The sequence below is a fragment of the Caenorhabditis remanei genome, chromosome IV, assembly GCF_010183535.1.
Source record: "Caenorhabditis remanei strain PX506 chromosome IV, whole genome shotgun sequence".
Taxonomy (NCBI): Eukaryota; Metazoa; Nematoda; class Chromadorea; order Rhabditida; family Rhabditidae; genus Caenorhabditis; species Caenorhabditis remanei.
The window spans coordinates 17,603,091-17,619,188 of NC_071331.1; the positions used below are offsets into that span (position 1 = coordinate 17,603,091).

At 39.6% G+C, this 16,098-nt stretch overlaps 8 protein-coding genes across 8 annotated transcripts; 4 read left to right on the forward strand and 4 right to left on the reverse strand.

Annotated features, from left to right (window-relative positions):
• Positions 1–42: 42 nt before the first annotated feature.
• Positions 43–566, forward strand: GCK72_014905 (uncharacterized protein; the record flags this gene model as incomplete). The annotated part of the gene is made up of 3 exons (XM_003089419.2): positions 43–109; positions 201–385; positions 429–566. 3 exons carry the CDS (start codon positions 43–45, stop codon positions 564–566), a joined length of 390 nt encoding a protein of 129 aa, XP_003089467.2.
• Positions 567–1,851: 1,285 nt separating this feature from the next.
• On the forward strand, positions 1,852–3,328 carry GCK72_014906 (uncharacterized protein; the record flags this gene model as incomplete). Its single annotated transcript, XM_003089417.2, has 4 exons — positions 1,852–1,912; positions 2,087–2,395; positions 2,444–3,108; positions 3,224–3,328. The coding sequence occupies 4 exons, from the start codon at positions 1,852–1,854 to the stop codon at positions 3,326–3,328; spliced, it is 1,140 nt and encodes a 379-aa protein (XP_003089465.2).
• A 292-nt stretch (positions 3,329–3,620) lies between these two features.
• On the forward strand, positions 3,621–5,610 carry GCK72_014907 (uncharacterized protein; the record flags this gene model as incomplete). The annotated part of the gene is made up of 8 exons (XM_003089414.2): positions 3,621–3,663; positions 3,998–4,089; positions 4,136–4,198; positions 4,251–4,515; positions 4,566–4,702; positions 4,836–5,294; positions 5,346–5,420; positions 5,467–5,610. 8 exons carry the CDS (start codon positions 3,621–3,623, stop codon positions 5,608–5,610), a joined length of 1,278 nt encoding a protein of 425 aa, XP_003089462.2.
• A 108-nt stretch (positions 5,611–5,718) lies between these two features.
• GCK72_014908 (uncharacterized protein) lies at positions 5,719–6,883 on the reverse strand (the record flags this gene model as incomplete). Its single annotated transcript, XM_053730533.1, has 4 exons — positions 5,719–5,922; positions 5,972–6,242; positions 6,290–6,491; positions 6,538–6,883. 4 exons carry the CDS (start codon positions 6,881–6,883, stop codon positions 5,719–5,721), a joined length of 1,023 nt encoding a protein of 340 aa, XP_053585305.1.
• A 196-nt stretch (positions 6,884–7,079) lies between these two features.
• On the reverse strand, positions 7,080–8,638 carry GCK72_014909 (uncharacterized protein; the record flags this gene model as incomplete). Its single annotated transcript, XM_053730534.1, has 4 exons — positions 7,080–7,300; positions 7,349–8,304; positions 8,352–8,445; positions 8,530–8,638. The coding sequence occupies 4 exons, from the start codon at positions 8,636–8,638 to the stop codon at positions 7,080–7,082; spliced, it is 1,380 nt and encodes a 459-aa protein (XP_053585306.1).
• Positions 8,639–9,646: 1,008 nt separating this feature from the next.
• GCK72_014910 (uncharacterized protein) lies at positions 9,647–13,079 on the forward strand (the record flags this gene model as incomplete). Its single annotated transcript, XM_003108407.2, has 6 exons — positions 9,647–9,726; positions 9,773–9,884; positions 9,930–11,207; positions 11,255–12,217; positions 12,262–12,596; positions 12,722–13,079. The coding sequence occupies 6 exons, from the start codon at positions 9,647–9,649 to the stop codon at positions 13,077–13,079; spliced, it is 3,126 nt and encodes a 1,041-aa protein (XP_003108455.2).
• Positions 9,904–10,692, reverse strand: GCK72_014911 (uncharacterized protein; the record flags this gene model as incomplete). The annotated part of the gene is made up of 1 exon (XM_053730535.1): positions 9,904–10,692. One exon carries the CDS (start codon positions 10,690–10,692, stop codon positions 9,904–9,906), a length of 789 nt encoding a protein of 262 aa, XP_053585307.1.
• Positions 13,080–13,250: 171 nt separating the features above from the next.
• On the reverse strand, positions 13,251–14,721 carry GCK72_014912 (uncharacterized protein; the record flags this gene model as incomplete). Its single annotated transcript, XM_003108401.2, has 5 exons — positions 13,251–13,556; positions 13,600–13,771; positions 13,820–14,073; positions 14,123–14,267; positions 14,588–14,721. 5 exons carry the CDS (start codon positions 14,719–14,721, stop codon positions 13,251–13,253), a joined length of 1,011 nt encoding a protein of 336 aa, XP_003108449.2.
• Between the last annotated feature and the right edge of the window lie 1,377 nt (positions 14,722–16,098).

Consider the following 16,098-nt stretch of genomic DNA (forward strand, 5'->3'; position numbering starts at 1 on the left):
ACTGTTTTGTTTCTTCTTTACTTCTTCATTTCCGAAGAAAATATGCTTCTGATTCTCATTTTGTTCTACTCAGCGCCCTTACTTGTCAACTCTTTCCTTTTCGGTTTTGGTAAGATTTTAATTCAATTATAATAATAAATATTTGAAATTTAATTGGTTTACTATAATTCAGACATTTAGTGATAACTTATAACTTCCAGGAGGCGGAGGAGGCGGTTGTGGTTGTGGAAGCTCCTGTGGTAGCTGTAATATGGGATGCTCTTGCCTTCCACCACCACCTGCTCCAGTATGTCTTCCACCTCCACCTCCACCATGTCCGATGCCGGTTCCATGTCCTCCTCCACCACCACCATGTTCCTGTCCGCCACCAGTCACTATGTATCAGGTAAGAAACCATTTGTCACTTTGAAAACTTGAGTCATTTTCAGCCTTGCATGGTTCCCCAGTATGTCCCAAGATGTGGAGGATGTGGTGGATACAGTGGAGGTTATGGCGGAGGATACGGTGGATACGGTGGCGGGTGCGGGAGAAGACGAAGATCGGTCAACAATCAAACGATACATTGATTCCGAATATCTTTTCTATCTTTTTTTCTTCTTTTTTTTCGCTTATCACATTGTCATCGAGTCGTCAAATAGTACAATAACAGATTATCTTTTGATTCCCTTATGATTTTGTCACATTCCGCAGATGGGTGGACACACGCTTCCAACAAGATAATCTAGAGAAGGAACTAGAGTCGATAACGAAACGTTTTGAGAAATAAGGAAGAAGGATATCGGTTATGAAATATTGCTTCTCGTGTTTGGGAATTCGAAAGAAACCGAAAATGAGACTTGGGTTATTTTACACCAGCTTTTCGCTTCATCATCCTCAAAAATTTATTTCTGAACTTTCTTTAGGAAAACAAGAATATCGGTATCTGAATTACAACTTATTCGCTTCCCCACATTCCTCTAGATCTAGAGCTGTCTATCAAGTTACAATGAGCAATGGCTTTTTCGATTATTTGCTGTCCAGCATTTCACATTTCGTTGCTTTAAAGTCATTGCAAAAGCCATCAGCACACCTTTTTTATAAAGAATTAATTTAAATTCAGCTGAATTCAGTATGAAATTTTGAAAATTGAAAGAACGGAGTGTCGTCTCTAGGTCAGCTCTTCTGCGTCTCTTGTTTTCTCGCTGTCTCTCTCCTCACAAACAGCACGTCGCTTCTTGTTTCCTTCTACCACTTGATGAGTGTTTTCAGTCTTTCGCAATTCATTTTTCTTGTTTTTCTCTCTTTTTCCTATCAAAATTCCAGCCGAATAATCAAAATGCACAATTTATTAACCTTTTTTTTTTCGTTTTATATATAAATTTATACAGAAACACTGGAAAATGCAAGATTATAAATAAATCGATAATGTACTTAAAATAAATTTCGCTTTCTTTCCGATGTCTATCTTCTTCAAAAAGTATCAATGTCCTTCGAGAAGCCACTCGCCGACCTTTTCTCTGGTCAACCGAATCAGCTGTTTTTCCTTCAGATCTTTCTTTGTCTGCGCCTCTCGAAGTGTGTTGAGTCACTCACAAACACATGATTTTACTCCGGTCGATTTTACACTGAGACATTGAAGACGACCTGGAATGTTTCGAAATCAGCCATTCTCTCACAATCTGACTCTCTTTTTTTTTCAAAATATATATTGCTAGCAGTTACCAGTGCTAGTTATTTGTGTTTGCATTCTCGGTCATACGACTCTTCTCATATACTTCTTTCTCGAGATTTTTCTCTTTTGTTTTTTTCGTGCCGATTCTATTCCTTTTCAATCTAATTGACTTATATTTCTAATTTCTATTTTCAGGTAAAATGAATGACCCATTGGATTCGCTCTCGAATGACGAATTCGAGTTCATTGAGACCTTTGATGGTGAGTTTCCATGGTTTCAGCACCAGAAAAAAACTCAAAACAATTTAAAAATTGAGTCAAAAACTATATTGATCAGTTAAAAACTTCGGTTTGCATCACTATTTCGTAATTTCTTCCTAATCGATAAAAGATGACACTAAATTAATAGATGTTTTCCAAAATTTGAAATTTCAGAAGATTCAGAGGACCGAGACGACCAGTGGAGCATGCAACAAAGCATCAAAATCGAGCCGATTTCGATCCAGATGCCAAACACGATTCAATCTGAACGTGCTCCATCTCCAGTTGGAACAAGAGCACCAGAATCTCTTTCCGACCCTGATCGGACTCCAGAAGCTTCTCTTATCGAGAGTCCACTTCTGACACAATCATTGAAGGAAATTACTCCAATGCATACTCCAATTGCTTCTCTCGTCGATCCAATGTCCACTGCCGTTCCAACTCTTCAGAATATGTCGCTCGTCTCTGAGTCAGAATGTTCCAGTAAGACTTTTTTGAAATACTATTGAAATTAATCACCCTTCTCTTCAGATAACTCTTCGCTTGTCAATGTTGCTGATGTGGAATCAACGGAAGTTGCACTACGAACTTCTCTTCTTCTCGTTGGGGAGCTGAAGGCACAGTTGAATGCACAAGCTTCGACTCTTCAGAAGCTCAACTCGTCTTCGAACCTAGAAGAAAATAGAAAGTTATCAGATCAAATGAAAGACGAATTCCAATTGAAAATGCAAGAATCAGCTGCTAGCGTCGAGAAAGTTATCGCAGAGAAAGATTTGGCTATCGAGCAACTCAAAGTGCAATTGGCACAGAGCCAGCAGGTGGCTCAGCTGTGGAAGCAAGGTGCTGAGAAGAACAGCAATGCATCGTACAGCGATTCGAAGACAGTTATCGACAGACTTCTGGAGGAAAACTCGAGATTGAGAAATCAAGTTGACGAGGAAGTCGCTCGTCGTCTCCAAGAGACTGACCATCGTAAAATGCTCGCTGAACAATTAAAAGAAGCAAGAGGGGGATCCACATTCGACCCGCCAGCCACAATGATTGCTCGTCAATTGGCAGATAGAACCGAATATTCATTGAGACTTGAACAAGAATTGGTCACTGTAAGACAGGAATTGGAAGAGGCTAAGAATGCGTTGAAGAAAGCCACCGAGGAATCTAGTAACAAGGATCAGATCGTTAGTGCACTGCATGAGGTGCGGTTTTCTTAACTTTCTTTGTTGTTGTTCTAGTAGCTAATTCAGTATGAGGAGTGAAACTGAATTTTCAACAAAAGAAGTTTCACTAAAAAATCTAATTTCCTTTTTTCAGGATCAACAAGAGAGTACCAGAATGCTCGTATCGAATGAGCAGCTCATCAACAGTTTGAAACAGAAGTGCCGTCAACTTGGAGTCTTGGAGGATTTCGCCTCTTGAACAATCAAATCGTTCAATCTTTCATTAATTACTGTACTCACCTACTAACCCATCGTACTTGTTGCACCCATTCTGTACATTGCTTATTTCGCTTCTTGTTTCATAAGTTTTAAGATTGGAAAACATCTCTTCTATCGTAATGTTCCATATTGTACAGTGTGAATAAAAAACGTCAACTGATAGCAAGAAAAACGAAAATCAATTCATTTCTCTCTCGCATTTCTCGAATATTGTCGGTAGTCTATCGGTAGTTTCATCTATTGCAGAGTGAACAAAAACGAAAAGTTTTCAGATGCACTCACTAATCACTCGACGGGTTTTAGTTTTAGGAAATGGTAAGTTTTATTGAGAAAATTGAATCGAATAGCCGGTAATGGGCCAATGTTTGATCTGTGTTATCATGCTCTCTCTTCTTTTTATCAATTTAATAAGAAGAGAAGTGATACGTGCACCGAATTTGTCATGATTTCTCTGCCTTCCGATGACATCTAGACACTTCACTGTATTCTTCTCCGTCAATTTCCGCCTGCAAACCAAGATCAAAAGTTAGCATTCGCTTTATTCGTTTATCTTCTTTTTGTAATATCATCAAAACCCATTCCTTATATAAACTGCGAATCTTTTGTCATCATATTCACCTAAATCTTCAAATTTTCCCTCTGATTTCAGCCAGTTTCCGCAAGTTTACGACGGCAAGAATGACTCAGACTAACGGGATAAATGGGAATGGCAACTCGGCTTCCACCGATCTTCTGGATACGGTAATCTGCAAAGGAGAAAAAAAGAGTGAGAATTTTCAATTTTCAGCCATCTGCCTACACTCAAAAATCGAATAAAACTCACAAAAGTATTGACTTGCGATCGGATACGGTTAGATTTTCAGACTTTTCAAACGCCATGAGTTCAGTAAATTCCATTTTAGGTAACAGTTCCGTCCGTCGAGATGCGAAAAGCAATGGCTGAGGCTATTGTCGGTGACGACGTTTATGGAGAGGATACAACGACGACTAGACTCGAACAAAGATGCGCCGAACTTTTCGGAAAAGAAGCCGGTCTCTTTGTTGCTAGTGGAACAATGGGAAATCTTTTGGCAATTATGGCTCATTGTCAACGTGGAGACGAGATCATCGTCGGACGATACAATCATATTCATCGTTGGGAACAGGGAAATTATGCTCAGTTAGCTGGTGAGATGCTTGTTTTGAAAGCTTTTTTTTCATTTTTTTTTTGACTACAGGAATTTCTGCAACGACGTTGGAAGTGAAACCAGATGGAACTATGGATTTGGATGATATCGAACAGGCGATTCGTGTCAAGGGAGGTTATATTCAAATTTATGATGAGAGTTGTGATGTTGAAGTGACAAGTATACCAGTGAGATTTAGATCGTTTATGTGTTTCTTTGTTTATTTTTGAGAGTGAGAGAGTACTGTAACCAATCGTAAGTAAAGGAGTAAGGCTGTCCTTTCTCCTTTTCCGAATTCTCCAAAAACTGATTTGATTTCAGGACTGCCACATGCCTGCTTCCAAACTCATTTGCATTGAGAATACTCACAATTACACGGGTGGAAAGGCTCTCCCTATCGACTGGATGAAATCTGTGAAGATGCTCGCCGAACGTCGTGACCTCAAGGTTCACATGGACGGTGCTCGAATCTACAACGCCGCAGTCGCTTCTAACACCTCCGTCAAACATATCGCCTCTTTTGCTGACACCGTTCAAATGTGCTTCTCGAAAGGTCTCGGTGCTCCAGTTGGATCAATTGTTGTCGGTCCAAAAGCTTTCATTGATCGTGCAAGACATAGTAGAAAGGCATTGGGAGGTGGATGGAGACAGAGTGGAGTACTCGCTGCAGCTGCTCATGTTGCTCTCGATCATGCTGATGCTACCATTCGGGCTGATCATGACAGAGCCAAGAAGTTGTCGAAAATGATCAATGATGCTACTCCAGAAAATTTGAGAAATGTAGTTGACTTCTGAAGAAGGGTATTATTCTAAGTTTCCAAATGTTTTCAGAAAGTATACGCCGCAGAAAACGACATCACCAACATGGTTCTTATCCATTGTGTGAACGGTGTTTCAGTTCAACAGGTGCTCTTTTAAAATTCTCTTTCCTCTTGTATTTTCTATTTTTCAGCTCAACGATTTCTTCCAAAAGCACGACGTCTTGGCCATGACATTCGACGCGAGACGTATTCGAATGGTTCTCAATTGGAATGTTAATGATGAGAATCTCGAGACGATCGTTGAAGTTTACAAACAATTTTTGAAACAATTGTGATTTTGTGATGATGTGTATAAGCACCCCTACTCGAATAAACTAGTCAAATACAACTATTTATTTTAAATGAAAATTTAAATGATATCCAGAAACAACTTTCGATAGAATCTATCGAAGTGTAACATTTTTGTAGGAAATTGGGTCAATCTGCTCCATGAATTGATTCAAATCAAATATCTTGAATTTGAGATTATGGAACGGAAGGTCATCGTCAATTTCGAAGTTATGAATGGTTTCAACCAATGGTTCTCCGAATGTGACACGTCGATCGATGGGAACAATTGGATTGACGAATTGCTCGATGACGATGGTCTGAAACACCAAATTAGAATTCAGAAGAGTAAACAAAGCAATAGGAAACCTTGCAACGTCTGCCACTGGAATCCAACTCATTGTGATAATCTGCTTGAACACATACGAATGGTTTATCAACAACTCCGAACACAAAACGTGCAGACGCAACCATCGGATGAGCTCCAGCCTTCGCAATTTTATGCTCCATATCAGCAAACCATCTGACATCTGGAGTGCGCAGTTTCTGATGAGTTCCATCGAAGTTTTTCTTCAAAGCAGTCACATATACATCCTGAAGTTGAATGGCTGGCGATGAAGACCAAAGTTTATCGAGTTGACTGAAAATGCGTTTTCTTGAGTTTATAATTATTTTAGTGTAATCTACCCTATAAATTGTTTCAGTGGCATCTCAGTTTTGACAGTTACACGAAACAGAGAGCGATATTTGGTAGGTGGCTTCGATTCGACGAGAGCCTTCTGAAGAGTGTTTGGAATGTCGGATTCGATGAGACGGCGGCAAAAAATATGAAGGAAGGATGGTCGGTGATCGGATGAAATTATGTAATCGATGAGAGCAACTTCAGTCACTGAATAGATTAGAATATGAAACAAAATAATCAATCAAACACTGACGTCTAGTAGTGTTTTTCGACTTTTTCGATCTCTCAAACACATCCCACAGCTTTACTTTATTGAGATCTGCTTCAGATGAATTCTGAATTCGATTCAGCAGCATGACGGCGTTGTCCAGGTTAATCTCTCCGATAGGTCGAGAAAGACATGCATAATCTTCCAGAAGAATATCTTCTCCCGGAAATATATCGAGTTCCATCGGAGAACCGACAGCACGAGCCACCTCAATCTTCCCTTTACCGTCTTCTCTCGTTTCAACGAATTTCGTGGTAATGAGCTCATCGAGTTCCAGTTCTGATAGCTGTGAGATCTTTTCTTCTTCATCGTCTTGCAAGAAACTTTCCATGTTCTTCTTTCGAAGTTACTTTTGATAACGAGTATTCTGGCAAATTGCAATGGATGAACGTTGGCAAGAAGAATCACAATCCAACGCAGCAAAAATTGAAAGTTCACGTGAAAGAAAGGAAAAAAAAACTATAAGTTTTTAATATAAAAATTGCTCAAAAAAGTTCTAGATTTCAGTAAAAATACATAAAAAATGGTTATTCATAATCTTCTTCGTGACGAATTTTCACAGCACATACATCTTCAAAATACGCAGTGACGACATCATTAGTTTCAACTAATCGAACCGTCACCTTCTCTTTCCTCTTGTCCTTATCTAACATCGCCGCCAGTTTTCCAGCTCGTTTCCCAGCAACTATCATCAGCTTCTCACCAACATCTCGAGGAATCACTGTTTCTATCCAAGATTGACGAACATCTGCAAGAAATTGTTTAGTGGAATGAAAAAGAATAAAAATTAACTTACTGTAATGAGTGTTGCCTCTGTCGTCTTCGATTGTTATATCATCTTTTCCAGCAACATCAACTATCCGAACTTTTTGTTTGAACAATGATCCTCTCTTGAAGTCTTCATCGATAAACCGAACAAGAAGATCAGTTCGTGCCCATAATTTCTCACTTCTTCGGCTGTCATCTGATTTCTCATTTTTTGAAGATGAAGACTTGGAAGAGGAAGACGATTTGTGATGATTAGAAGATGATGTAGACGTTGAAGGTCGCTCGATTTCGTGCTTCTTCCGTTCTTCTTCGATTCTATCCCTTTCTCTATCGTATTCACTCTTGTTCAAGCATTTTGAATCGCGTTCATATTCTTTTGCACTAACTGCTACGGCCACAATCTGACTAACTTTAATCGCTCTTCCCCCAATTGCTGTTCTGATGAATAAAGAATTTGAATCATCATCTCTCGCTTCAACTTTTCCGTAGATTCCTTTATTCCGTCCATCTACAACTTTTATCAAACTTCCTGCTTTGATTTCTTCAATTTTTTCTTCTTTTTCCTTCCCAGTCGATTTATTTTTCTTATCTCCTGATGGATTTTTCGGTGTAGCTCCGAGACCAAGTCCTGGAGGTCGTCGATTTGGAAGTTTCAAGGCAACTTTCTGTGGATTTTTACCTATTCCATCACCATCTTTCCAATTACATCCTCTGAGAATTGCAAGTCCGAAGCTCTCGATTGGAATAGCTGAATAATCGGCATCTTCCGTATCAACACGCCCTTCTTCAACTACAATCTTCTCTCCGTCACCTTCAACACCGTTCTCATCTTCTATTCCATTCGGTAAAACGAGTGCTAATTTTGCACGTTCTTCTTCTGTCAATGTTCCAGCTTTTTCCTTTTCAAGCAACTTCTGTGTTCGCCAGTCGTGTTCTACTACCATTGGGATTACAGCTGCCTCTTTTGCCTTATCTACATCTCCTCTGAAAATAAAAAATTTAGTGAAGAAAATTAAATGATAGTAACTTACTGAACATCTCCATCTTCAAAATGAGTCATTCTCCTTCGTTTGGCGGCTCTTTCCATTTCATCTTGCTCACGTTCTTCATCGCTGTCGACATCAACTGAAAATAAAATTTATATGAATTTTAATAACTTAATTTAGTTGTTTACTAATAAAAGCGATTATAAACGTTAAACACACTCACCATCAATTACTACAGCTGGTGCAGAGGCTTGAACTTTATTTTCTTCTCGTCTCTTTACACCAAAGGAGATTTTCATCGATCCGGCACTAACAGTCGTCTGCTCCACCATTTTTCTGGAAAAAAACCAAAGAATTACGTGGGGTGAATCAGAAATTAGAAACTGAAGTGAAAAAATGAAACTTTTAATGCGGTAGTGAGAGAAATGCAACTTGTGATGCGAGAAATGACAAGTAAAATGAAGAGACGCAGAGTATTTCGAAAATCGTCGCTCGTTGGGGCACGCTTGCAGTTGATGAAAAGGGAGCGAAATCGAAAATGAAAAACCGGTCTTCATGGATATCGCAATTATCGCAACTAAGAATAGTCAGAAACTAGAACTTGAAAAGTACAAAAAGAGTTTGAGTCCACTGGTTGACAGCGAGTTTCAGACAAATTAACTCCAATGTGATGACAAGGATGAAACTACGATTAGAAAGTTAACTTTGACGAATGGGAAAAAATCATTCTGAACTTTAAAATTAATACAAGACTTTGAAAATGATGAAACAATTAAATTTGTAACTAACAAAATAGATTAACGAATTCGGTATACGAATTGTGTATATTGCACAAATAAAAAACCGTTTATTGCAATTCACCCATTTTAAATATTTACATGAAAACCTGAATATAACACTGAAAGATGAATACAACACAGAAGGAATATTTACAGCCTCAAGAAAATGTAAAAAATACCGTATACTTTCGAAGGCGCATGACCTTACATTCAGCAGCGTCTCGCAACGATAAATTTTGGGATTGCCGCGCTCTTTATTTTTTTTCCAGTTTCTCACGAATTTCAGACGTGTTTTCTCACTTTTTGAATTTCGAAACGAATTCGTCGTTTTTTCTCTTTGTGATGTGTCAAAGTGAATTGTTTTATAACGTGAAGATGCTTATTAACAGAAGAAGTTGCCGTTCATATTCACACATTTACGTTTCTCGTTATTGCTCACTCACTCTTTGATTTGAAACGACTGCTGTCAGTGATATTTTCCAAGTTTAAACTTCCCAATAATCCGCCTTGCTATTATCTTTATTTCTTCTCGTATGAAATAAGTGCCGTTTTCAGGTAAAAATGCCGAAAGAGCTTTTAGATGTGTTCCCTACACGACGTAACCAGAAAATTGCTGACGAAACTGATATTTGTAATACTCGGTTAGTTTAATAAACTCTTTCGTGGATTTCATATTTCTAATTCCAGAAGAACCACACGGCTATCAGCAGTAGGAGAACTTTACACATATTGCACATATGCCGGTACAGTTGTTGTATATCAAAATCCTAAAAGAGCACCGAAGCCTCCACGTATTTCGGTAAGAATATTGCTAAAGCTTATGAGCACAAGCCTTTAATTTCAGTACTCACCTGATCCGAAACCTGCGAGGCCTCGAGCCAAGAGTGTCCGACCGGCGATTGTTGCACCTCTGTCAGTCCCTCCAGTTCCACTGAATCCGGTCCAACATGTTTCATCAAATGCGATCCAACAGATTCAATTGAATTCACTCCAACCTGTTCAATTGCAGTTCCAACCGAATAAGCCGAAGACAGCTCGACAGAAGTCGCAATCAGTACCACCGAAGTCACTGCAATCGAAGCCAGTGCAACCGAAGCCAGTGCAACCGAAGTTAGTGCCACCGAAGTTAGTACCACCGAGGTTAGTGCCACCGAAGTCAGTACAACCGAAGTCACTGCAATCGAAGCCAGTGCAACCGAAATCAGTGCAATCGAAGCCAGTGCAACCGAAATCCGTGCGATCGAAGTCAGTGCAACCGAAATCAGTGCAACCGAAGTTAGTGCCACCGAAGTCAGTTCCACCGAAGTCAGTGCAACCGAAATCAGTGCAACCGAAGTTAGTGCCACCGAAGTCAGTTCCACCGAAGTCAGTGCAACCGAAATCAGTGCAACCGAAGCCAGTGCAACCGAAATCCGTGCGATCGAAGCCAGTGCAACCGAAATCAGTGCAATCGAAGCCAGTGCAACCGAAATCCGTGCGATCGAAGTCAGTGCAACCGAAATCAGTGCAACCGAAGCCAATGCAGCCGAAGCCAGTGCAGCCGAAGTCAGTGCAACAGAAGCCAATGCAGAATAAGCAGATCCGGTCGAAATCGTTTCGTCAAACATCAGTTAATACGAATCCTTGTAGTCAAAATGCTGCTCAGCCGAACTCGCCTCGACAGAAGCGTTCCCCACGGAAACCACTCCAGCTGAACAATTCAGTTCCCCAGAGAACAATTCAATTGAGATCAGCTCGGGAGAATTCCATCCCACGGAAACCACTTCTATTGAAATCGATTCTAAAGAAAACAGTCCCATCGAACTCAATTTGGACTCGACAAAATTCATTCATATCAAGGCCGATTCAACCGAAATACACATCAGTTCCACCTAGGACAATTCGATTCAAATTGCCTCTGCAAAGTTCAACCCCACCGAGGCCGATTATGAAAATCGATTCGTCAGAACGGAAGCCGATTCGTCAGCAATCACTCCCTCCAAAATCGATTCTGCAGAACACCGTTCAGCCAAACGAAGTTCCAGTAAATCGGCAACCAAAAACCGCGACAAGGCCCGTAAGGTCTCAATCTGAGTTATCAGCTTGCTCCGATACCTCGGCTCCACCCAGAACTGGATTGAAGGTTTGTTAGATATATTTTCATGAAATTGAATAGTTTAATTATTTCAGAGAGCTGCCTCTTGTAGCCAATCTCTTCAAACGAAACGGTTGAAACAACAGGAGGAGGAAGTTGTTTCCATTCGCTCGTCCCCAAACAAATCACCAATACCTTTCAGTGATGATGAATTAGATGATGAAGTGTTTAGTCCTAGTAGTCTTCCCGCACCGGCACATCATTCCATAAATACAACTGGATTGTCGGCAAGCAACACGAGTGAACGTTTTGAGGACGTTACGTTCGATGATATTTTTATCAAAGAAGAAGAGCCAGATAGCGGGTATGAACCAATAATAAAAAATCCTGGAAATCCTTGCGATGATGGTTTTTATGAAGTATTCACCATCAATGACGTCGATCACGAGATCGTCGTCTCCAACGATTGCAAAGATGCCAAAAGCGTTTATCATCTCAACGGTATCTACGACGTGGACGATGTGGACAAGGCCTACGATATCGACGAAATCAAGAGGATTAAAACTGCTGATATTGTCAACAAATTAGAAGATACCAATGATGTAAACGAATTCAACCGTGTTAATGATGCCTACGACGTCAATACTGCAAACGCTGTCAATGATGTCCTGGACTTCGATATGGCTGATAATGCTAACGTTGCCAACCATTTTAATGCTTTCAATGATGTCAACGATTTCAACGATCTAATGGATGTCAATGACTTTAACAACGTCAACTTTTTCAACGATTCCAACAAAGTCAACGGTGTTGATGTTGCTAATGTTGTTAAAGATGGCTACGATTTCAACGGTATTGAAGTTTTCCACGACGCCAATGTTCCAAAAGATGTCAATCTTGTCAATGATTTCAAAAATATGAATGATGCCAACAATGTTGAAGATCCCCCAGGTGGCAATATTGGTGACGTGGTCAATGATGCTTATGATGTTTCGATTGGTGCTTTGTATTCAAGTGAAAGTGCGCTACCAGTTTTTGCCAATGGGAAGGTAGCTATTGTGAGTGAAAATTTTCCCAAAACGTATACAACGTTCATTTTCAGGAATACGACAACTTTGACTTCTCTGTTTCGTGTGCTCTCATCCGCAATTTGAGATGTTTTGATGAAAATCACGAGGGTTCTCTCATACCACTCCTGAAACTTGCCGATCGAGAAATCATAAACAAATTGTGCGAATCTACTGTCGAAGATTTCTATGTGCGCGAGTTCGTTCCAGCATTCGACAACATGAAAAAATATCAAGAGGAGCCTACTAAATTTGTTAACTCGAATGAAGGACAATTCGAACGATATGTTGAAGATGGAAGAGTGATAGAAGTTCCCCTGCCTCCAAAGCCAGAACTTTTTCCGTATCAGATTGATAAACGATCAAAAGCGTGAGTTGAGGTTAAACTTAATGTATATGAGATATACTCTTTGGTTTATAATGTATGTCTCATGATAGTTTATGAACATTCAATCCAATTGGTTCAATTTACAGTTCTAATAATACTGTTTTCAGGGAGATTGTCAAAGAAACTAATAAAAAAATTGAATCTGAATGGCAAAATGAAGTGAACGAAAGGCAGCGGATCGCGGAAGAGTGGATAAATCAACAAGCCGAACTAGAACATGAACGTTTCATTAACTATCACATGGAATTAGATCAGGACTTCCAAAGACAAATGCTCAATAATCCACCTCTTATAAATATGTTTCCCGTTCCTTATCCTGAACTGAACCCTAATAATTTCCCCTTCTACCCACAATTCCCGCCCATCCCCCAAAATCCATTTGTGATTCCTCCCCTCGACCTTAATTATTACAACATTTATCCTCCAAACATGCCACCGCCTTTTAATCCGAATTTCCATATGTAACATTGCATGGAATCCGCATAGTCATACTTGTATTTCATAATAGTAATCCTAGTTCTTATCATTCAGTTTTCTGTTTCATTTTCACTTCCCCTCTCAAATACTTTTAATGTGAACTCGCTAGTGAGACAGTAGTAGATGCCTTCAGTTTTATCAGAAATCGAATACATGAATCTACCATTTTATACGATGTTTGTATTCTTCTTTAGCACATAATCTCTTCACAATCTCATATCCGACAACCACCATTCCACCGTAAATCGAGTTGGCGATGATTCGAGGAGTGAGCCCTTTGGTGAAGATCGCCGTCTTCTCATCGCGAAGCATGGTCTCCAACGTCTTCGAATAGCTGCTACGATGAACTTGAAGTCTGACACGGAACAATTCCATTGGATTCGTGGCAATTGTTGAAATGGAGCCTCCGAGTGTTGCAGCGATAGCTTGATCGATAAGAAGACTGCGATCAGTGGATGGATTCAACTGAACTTTCAGAGATGATTCATGACAGAAAATATTAAAGTACCTTGCTGAAAAGACTCAACATCCAATAATAACTGGGCCAGAAAGTGAGCATTTGGGGGATATAAACAGCCGCCGACGCCCAGAATCCTCGGTAGAATCCAAGTACTCCGTCAGCTTGATAAATGGATTTCATGACACTTGTTCCCAATCCATTTCCACTTTTCACATAAGTTCTGAAATCTTTTTTTCTTAATTTCAGAATGTCAGATTCTTCTACTTACGCCACTTTCTCAATAACAGCTTTATCGTGTCCAGCCGTCAATTTATCCGTATTTTTGTAAATCATCATGTACTGAGCAATTATATCAGTTGGAACGAATATCGATTGAGTCGCAAAACTGGCGAGCCCACCGGCGACCGCCGCTGCTCCACCGATTGATTTGACACCGTTCTCGTGAAGAATCGAACGACATTTCTCGAAGATTGTAGAGTAAATGAAGGAGCAACCGATCTGAGGGACTGTTATCCAAAAGCCCTGAGAAAGGAAATATTGGTGCAAAAAGCTCCCGAGAATTCGAATTTACCCGATACAATCCACGGAATCCTTCTCGTTTCGAGATTTCAGTGTAGGCGTGAAACGTGCTTCGATAGACTGTGTTCTGTTTCTGAAGTTGCAGTTGACTACGCAAAACGGCGAGAGGATAGAGAGCTGTTCGGATGCTCCATGTACTGAAAAATAAATCGGTTTTTTCAGATGTGTAGTTTTCACTGGAGAACGTGGCGAAGATTCAAGATTAGAAAAAGTGCAAACGGGGTTTAGAGGAATCAGAAGAAGAGGGTTTTTTTGTATTTTTCTTCGTGATGTGTGAAGAAATCAGAGGGTTTTTGGTTTGAATTTTGAGGCGATTTTCATGAAATTGGGAACAGTGAACACAAGATTATGTTTCAACCAATTTTTTCCGTTCCAAAAGTCATTTTTCTAGACTTTGTGAACAAGCACTTTCCCTTCAACCAGACTCTATTGGGAGAGATCCCAATCGATACCATACCTGAACAGAGCCGACGGATAGAACAATTTCAGATCCATATGCTCCCATCCGACAACTGTCAATGGATCGGAATTCCCTGGCTTCCCTGGAACAGCGTAGCAATCACGTGGAGCCGGTGGAAGCATTTGTGGCATTTCTAGACTAAACGACATTTTGAGTGAGCAGCGATCAAGACAATGGGAAAACAGTGGATGGATTTGACTAGTTGTTGCAATTGATTGATTGCACTTTTTGGAATTTTTGAAATGATTCATTTTTCTGGTTTTCTGGTCGGAGTTTTTTAAATGACACGTGGCATGGAATGACGTGAAGACGTGTGTCTGTGTGTCCAGCATTTCCAGATGTCCACCTTTTTCCAATGACCACTACACACATTGTTATCAATTCCTTCTTCGAACCCACCCTTTTTTATCAATTAAACACAGAAATGCAGGTCGACCCGAACGATTCAATCTTTTTCTTTTTTTCTTGTTCTTTTTTGAAATATTTCATAATTTTCATGCGCTTCTTCCCGTTATTTCCTTCATATAAAAAGTCTAAATCCGTGTTAAAGAAGAAGAAGACGACATAATCTTTTTCTCCCTTTCCCTTCATCTGAAAAACCGATTGAAAATCAGATAATTTAGTTACGAAACCGAGTCAGAAGGGGTGCGATAAGACTCACTCTTCTCACATATTTTGTGTTTTATAAAAGAATTTATGCGATTTTTTATTTCGTATTTTTCTGATTATTTTTGATTGGAAAAATTGAATTTCAAGAGAATTATATTTGTGTACTTTTATCTCGTGTCTGGTTCAGAAGTGGTACCAAGAAATCAAAAGATTCTTGCAATAGAAAAAGTGCAAACAGGGTTTAGAGCAATCAGAAGAAGAGGGTTTTGCTGGAATTTTCTTCGTGATGTCTGAAGAAAAAAAAGAATTTTGGTTTGAATTTTGAGGCGATTTCCAATTTTCCAAGAAATTGGGAACAACGAAACAAATTTTTCCGTTCCAAAAGACATTTTTCTGTTTTCGCTCAGCCTTGATCTTTCTCTATCACAAACTATTTCCTCAATAGATTTTTTTGAATTGTTACATCCGATTCTTATCATAAAGTAACTGATTTCTAATCTTGTTTCTCTTTTCCTCTTCTTTTTCTTCTTTTTCAATCTCTTTTTGTTATTGAATTTCCATCAAAAAGTCGAATTCTGATCCAACCTGTTCGCCTGTCGTCTACCCCTTTTTGATCTTCCATTTTTCGTTTTTTCCCCTATTTTTTCTCCCCAAAGTCACTTTGCAACCTTTTAGTCGGATGTCCCCTTTCCTTCTTTTTCTTCTTCTTTCCCTTCCTTCACAAATCCAAAAAAGAAGAGTTTTCCTCTTCGTTTTCATCCCGTCCGTCAACCTCCTCCTCTCTTGAACGATTAGCCAAAAGAGTTAACGTTTTTGCACTATGTTTGTGTGTCGTCAGTCTCCCTTTTTTTGCTAAATGTCACACCAAAATTGCTCGCGAAACACCTTTTTGTGTGAGA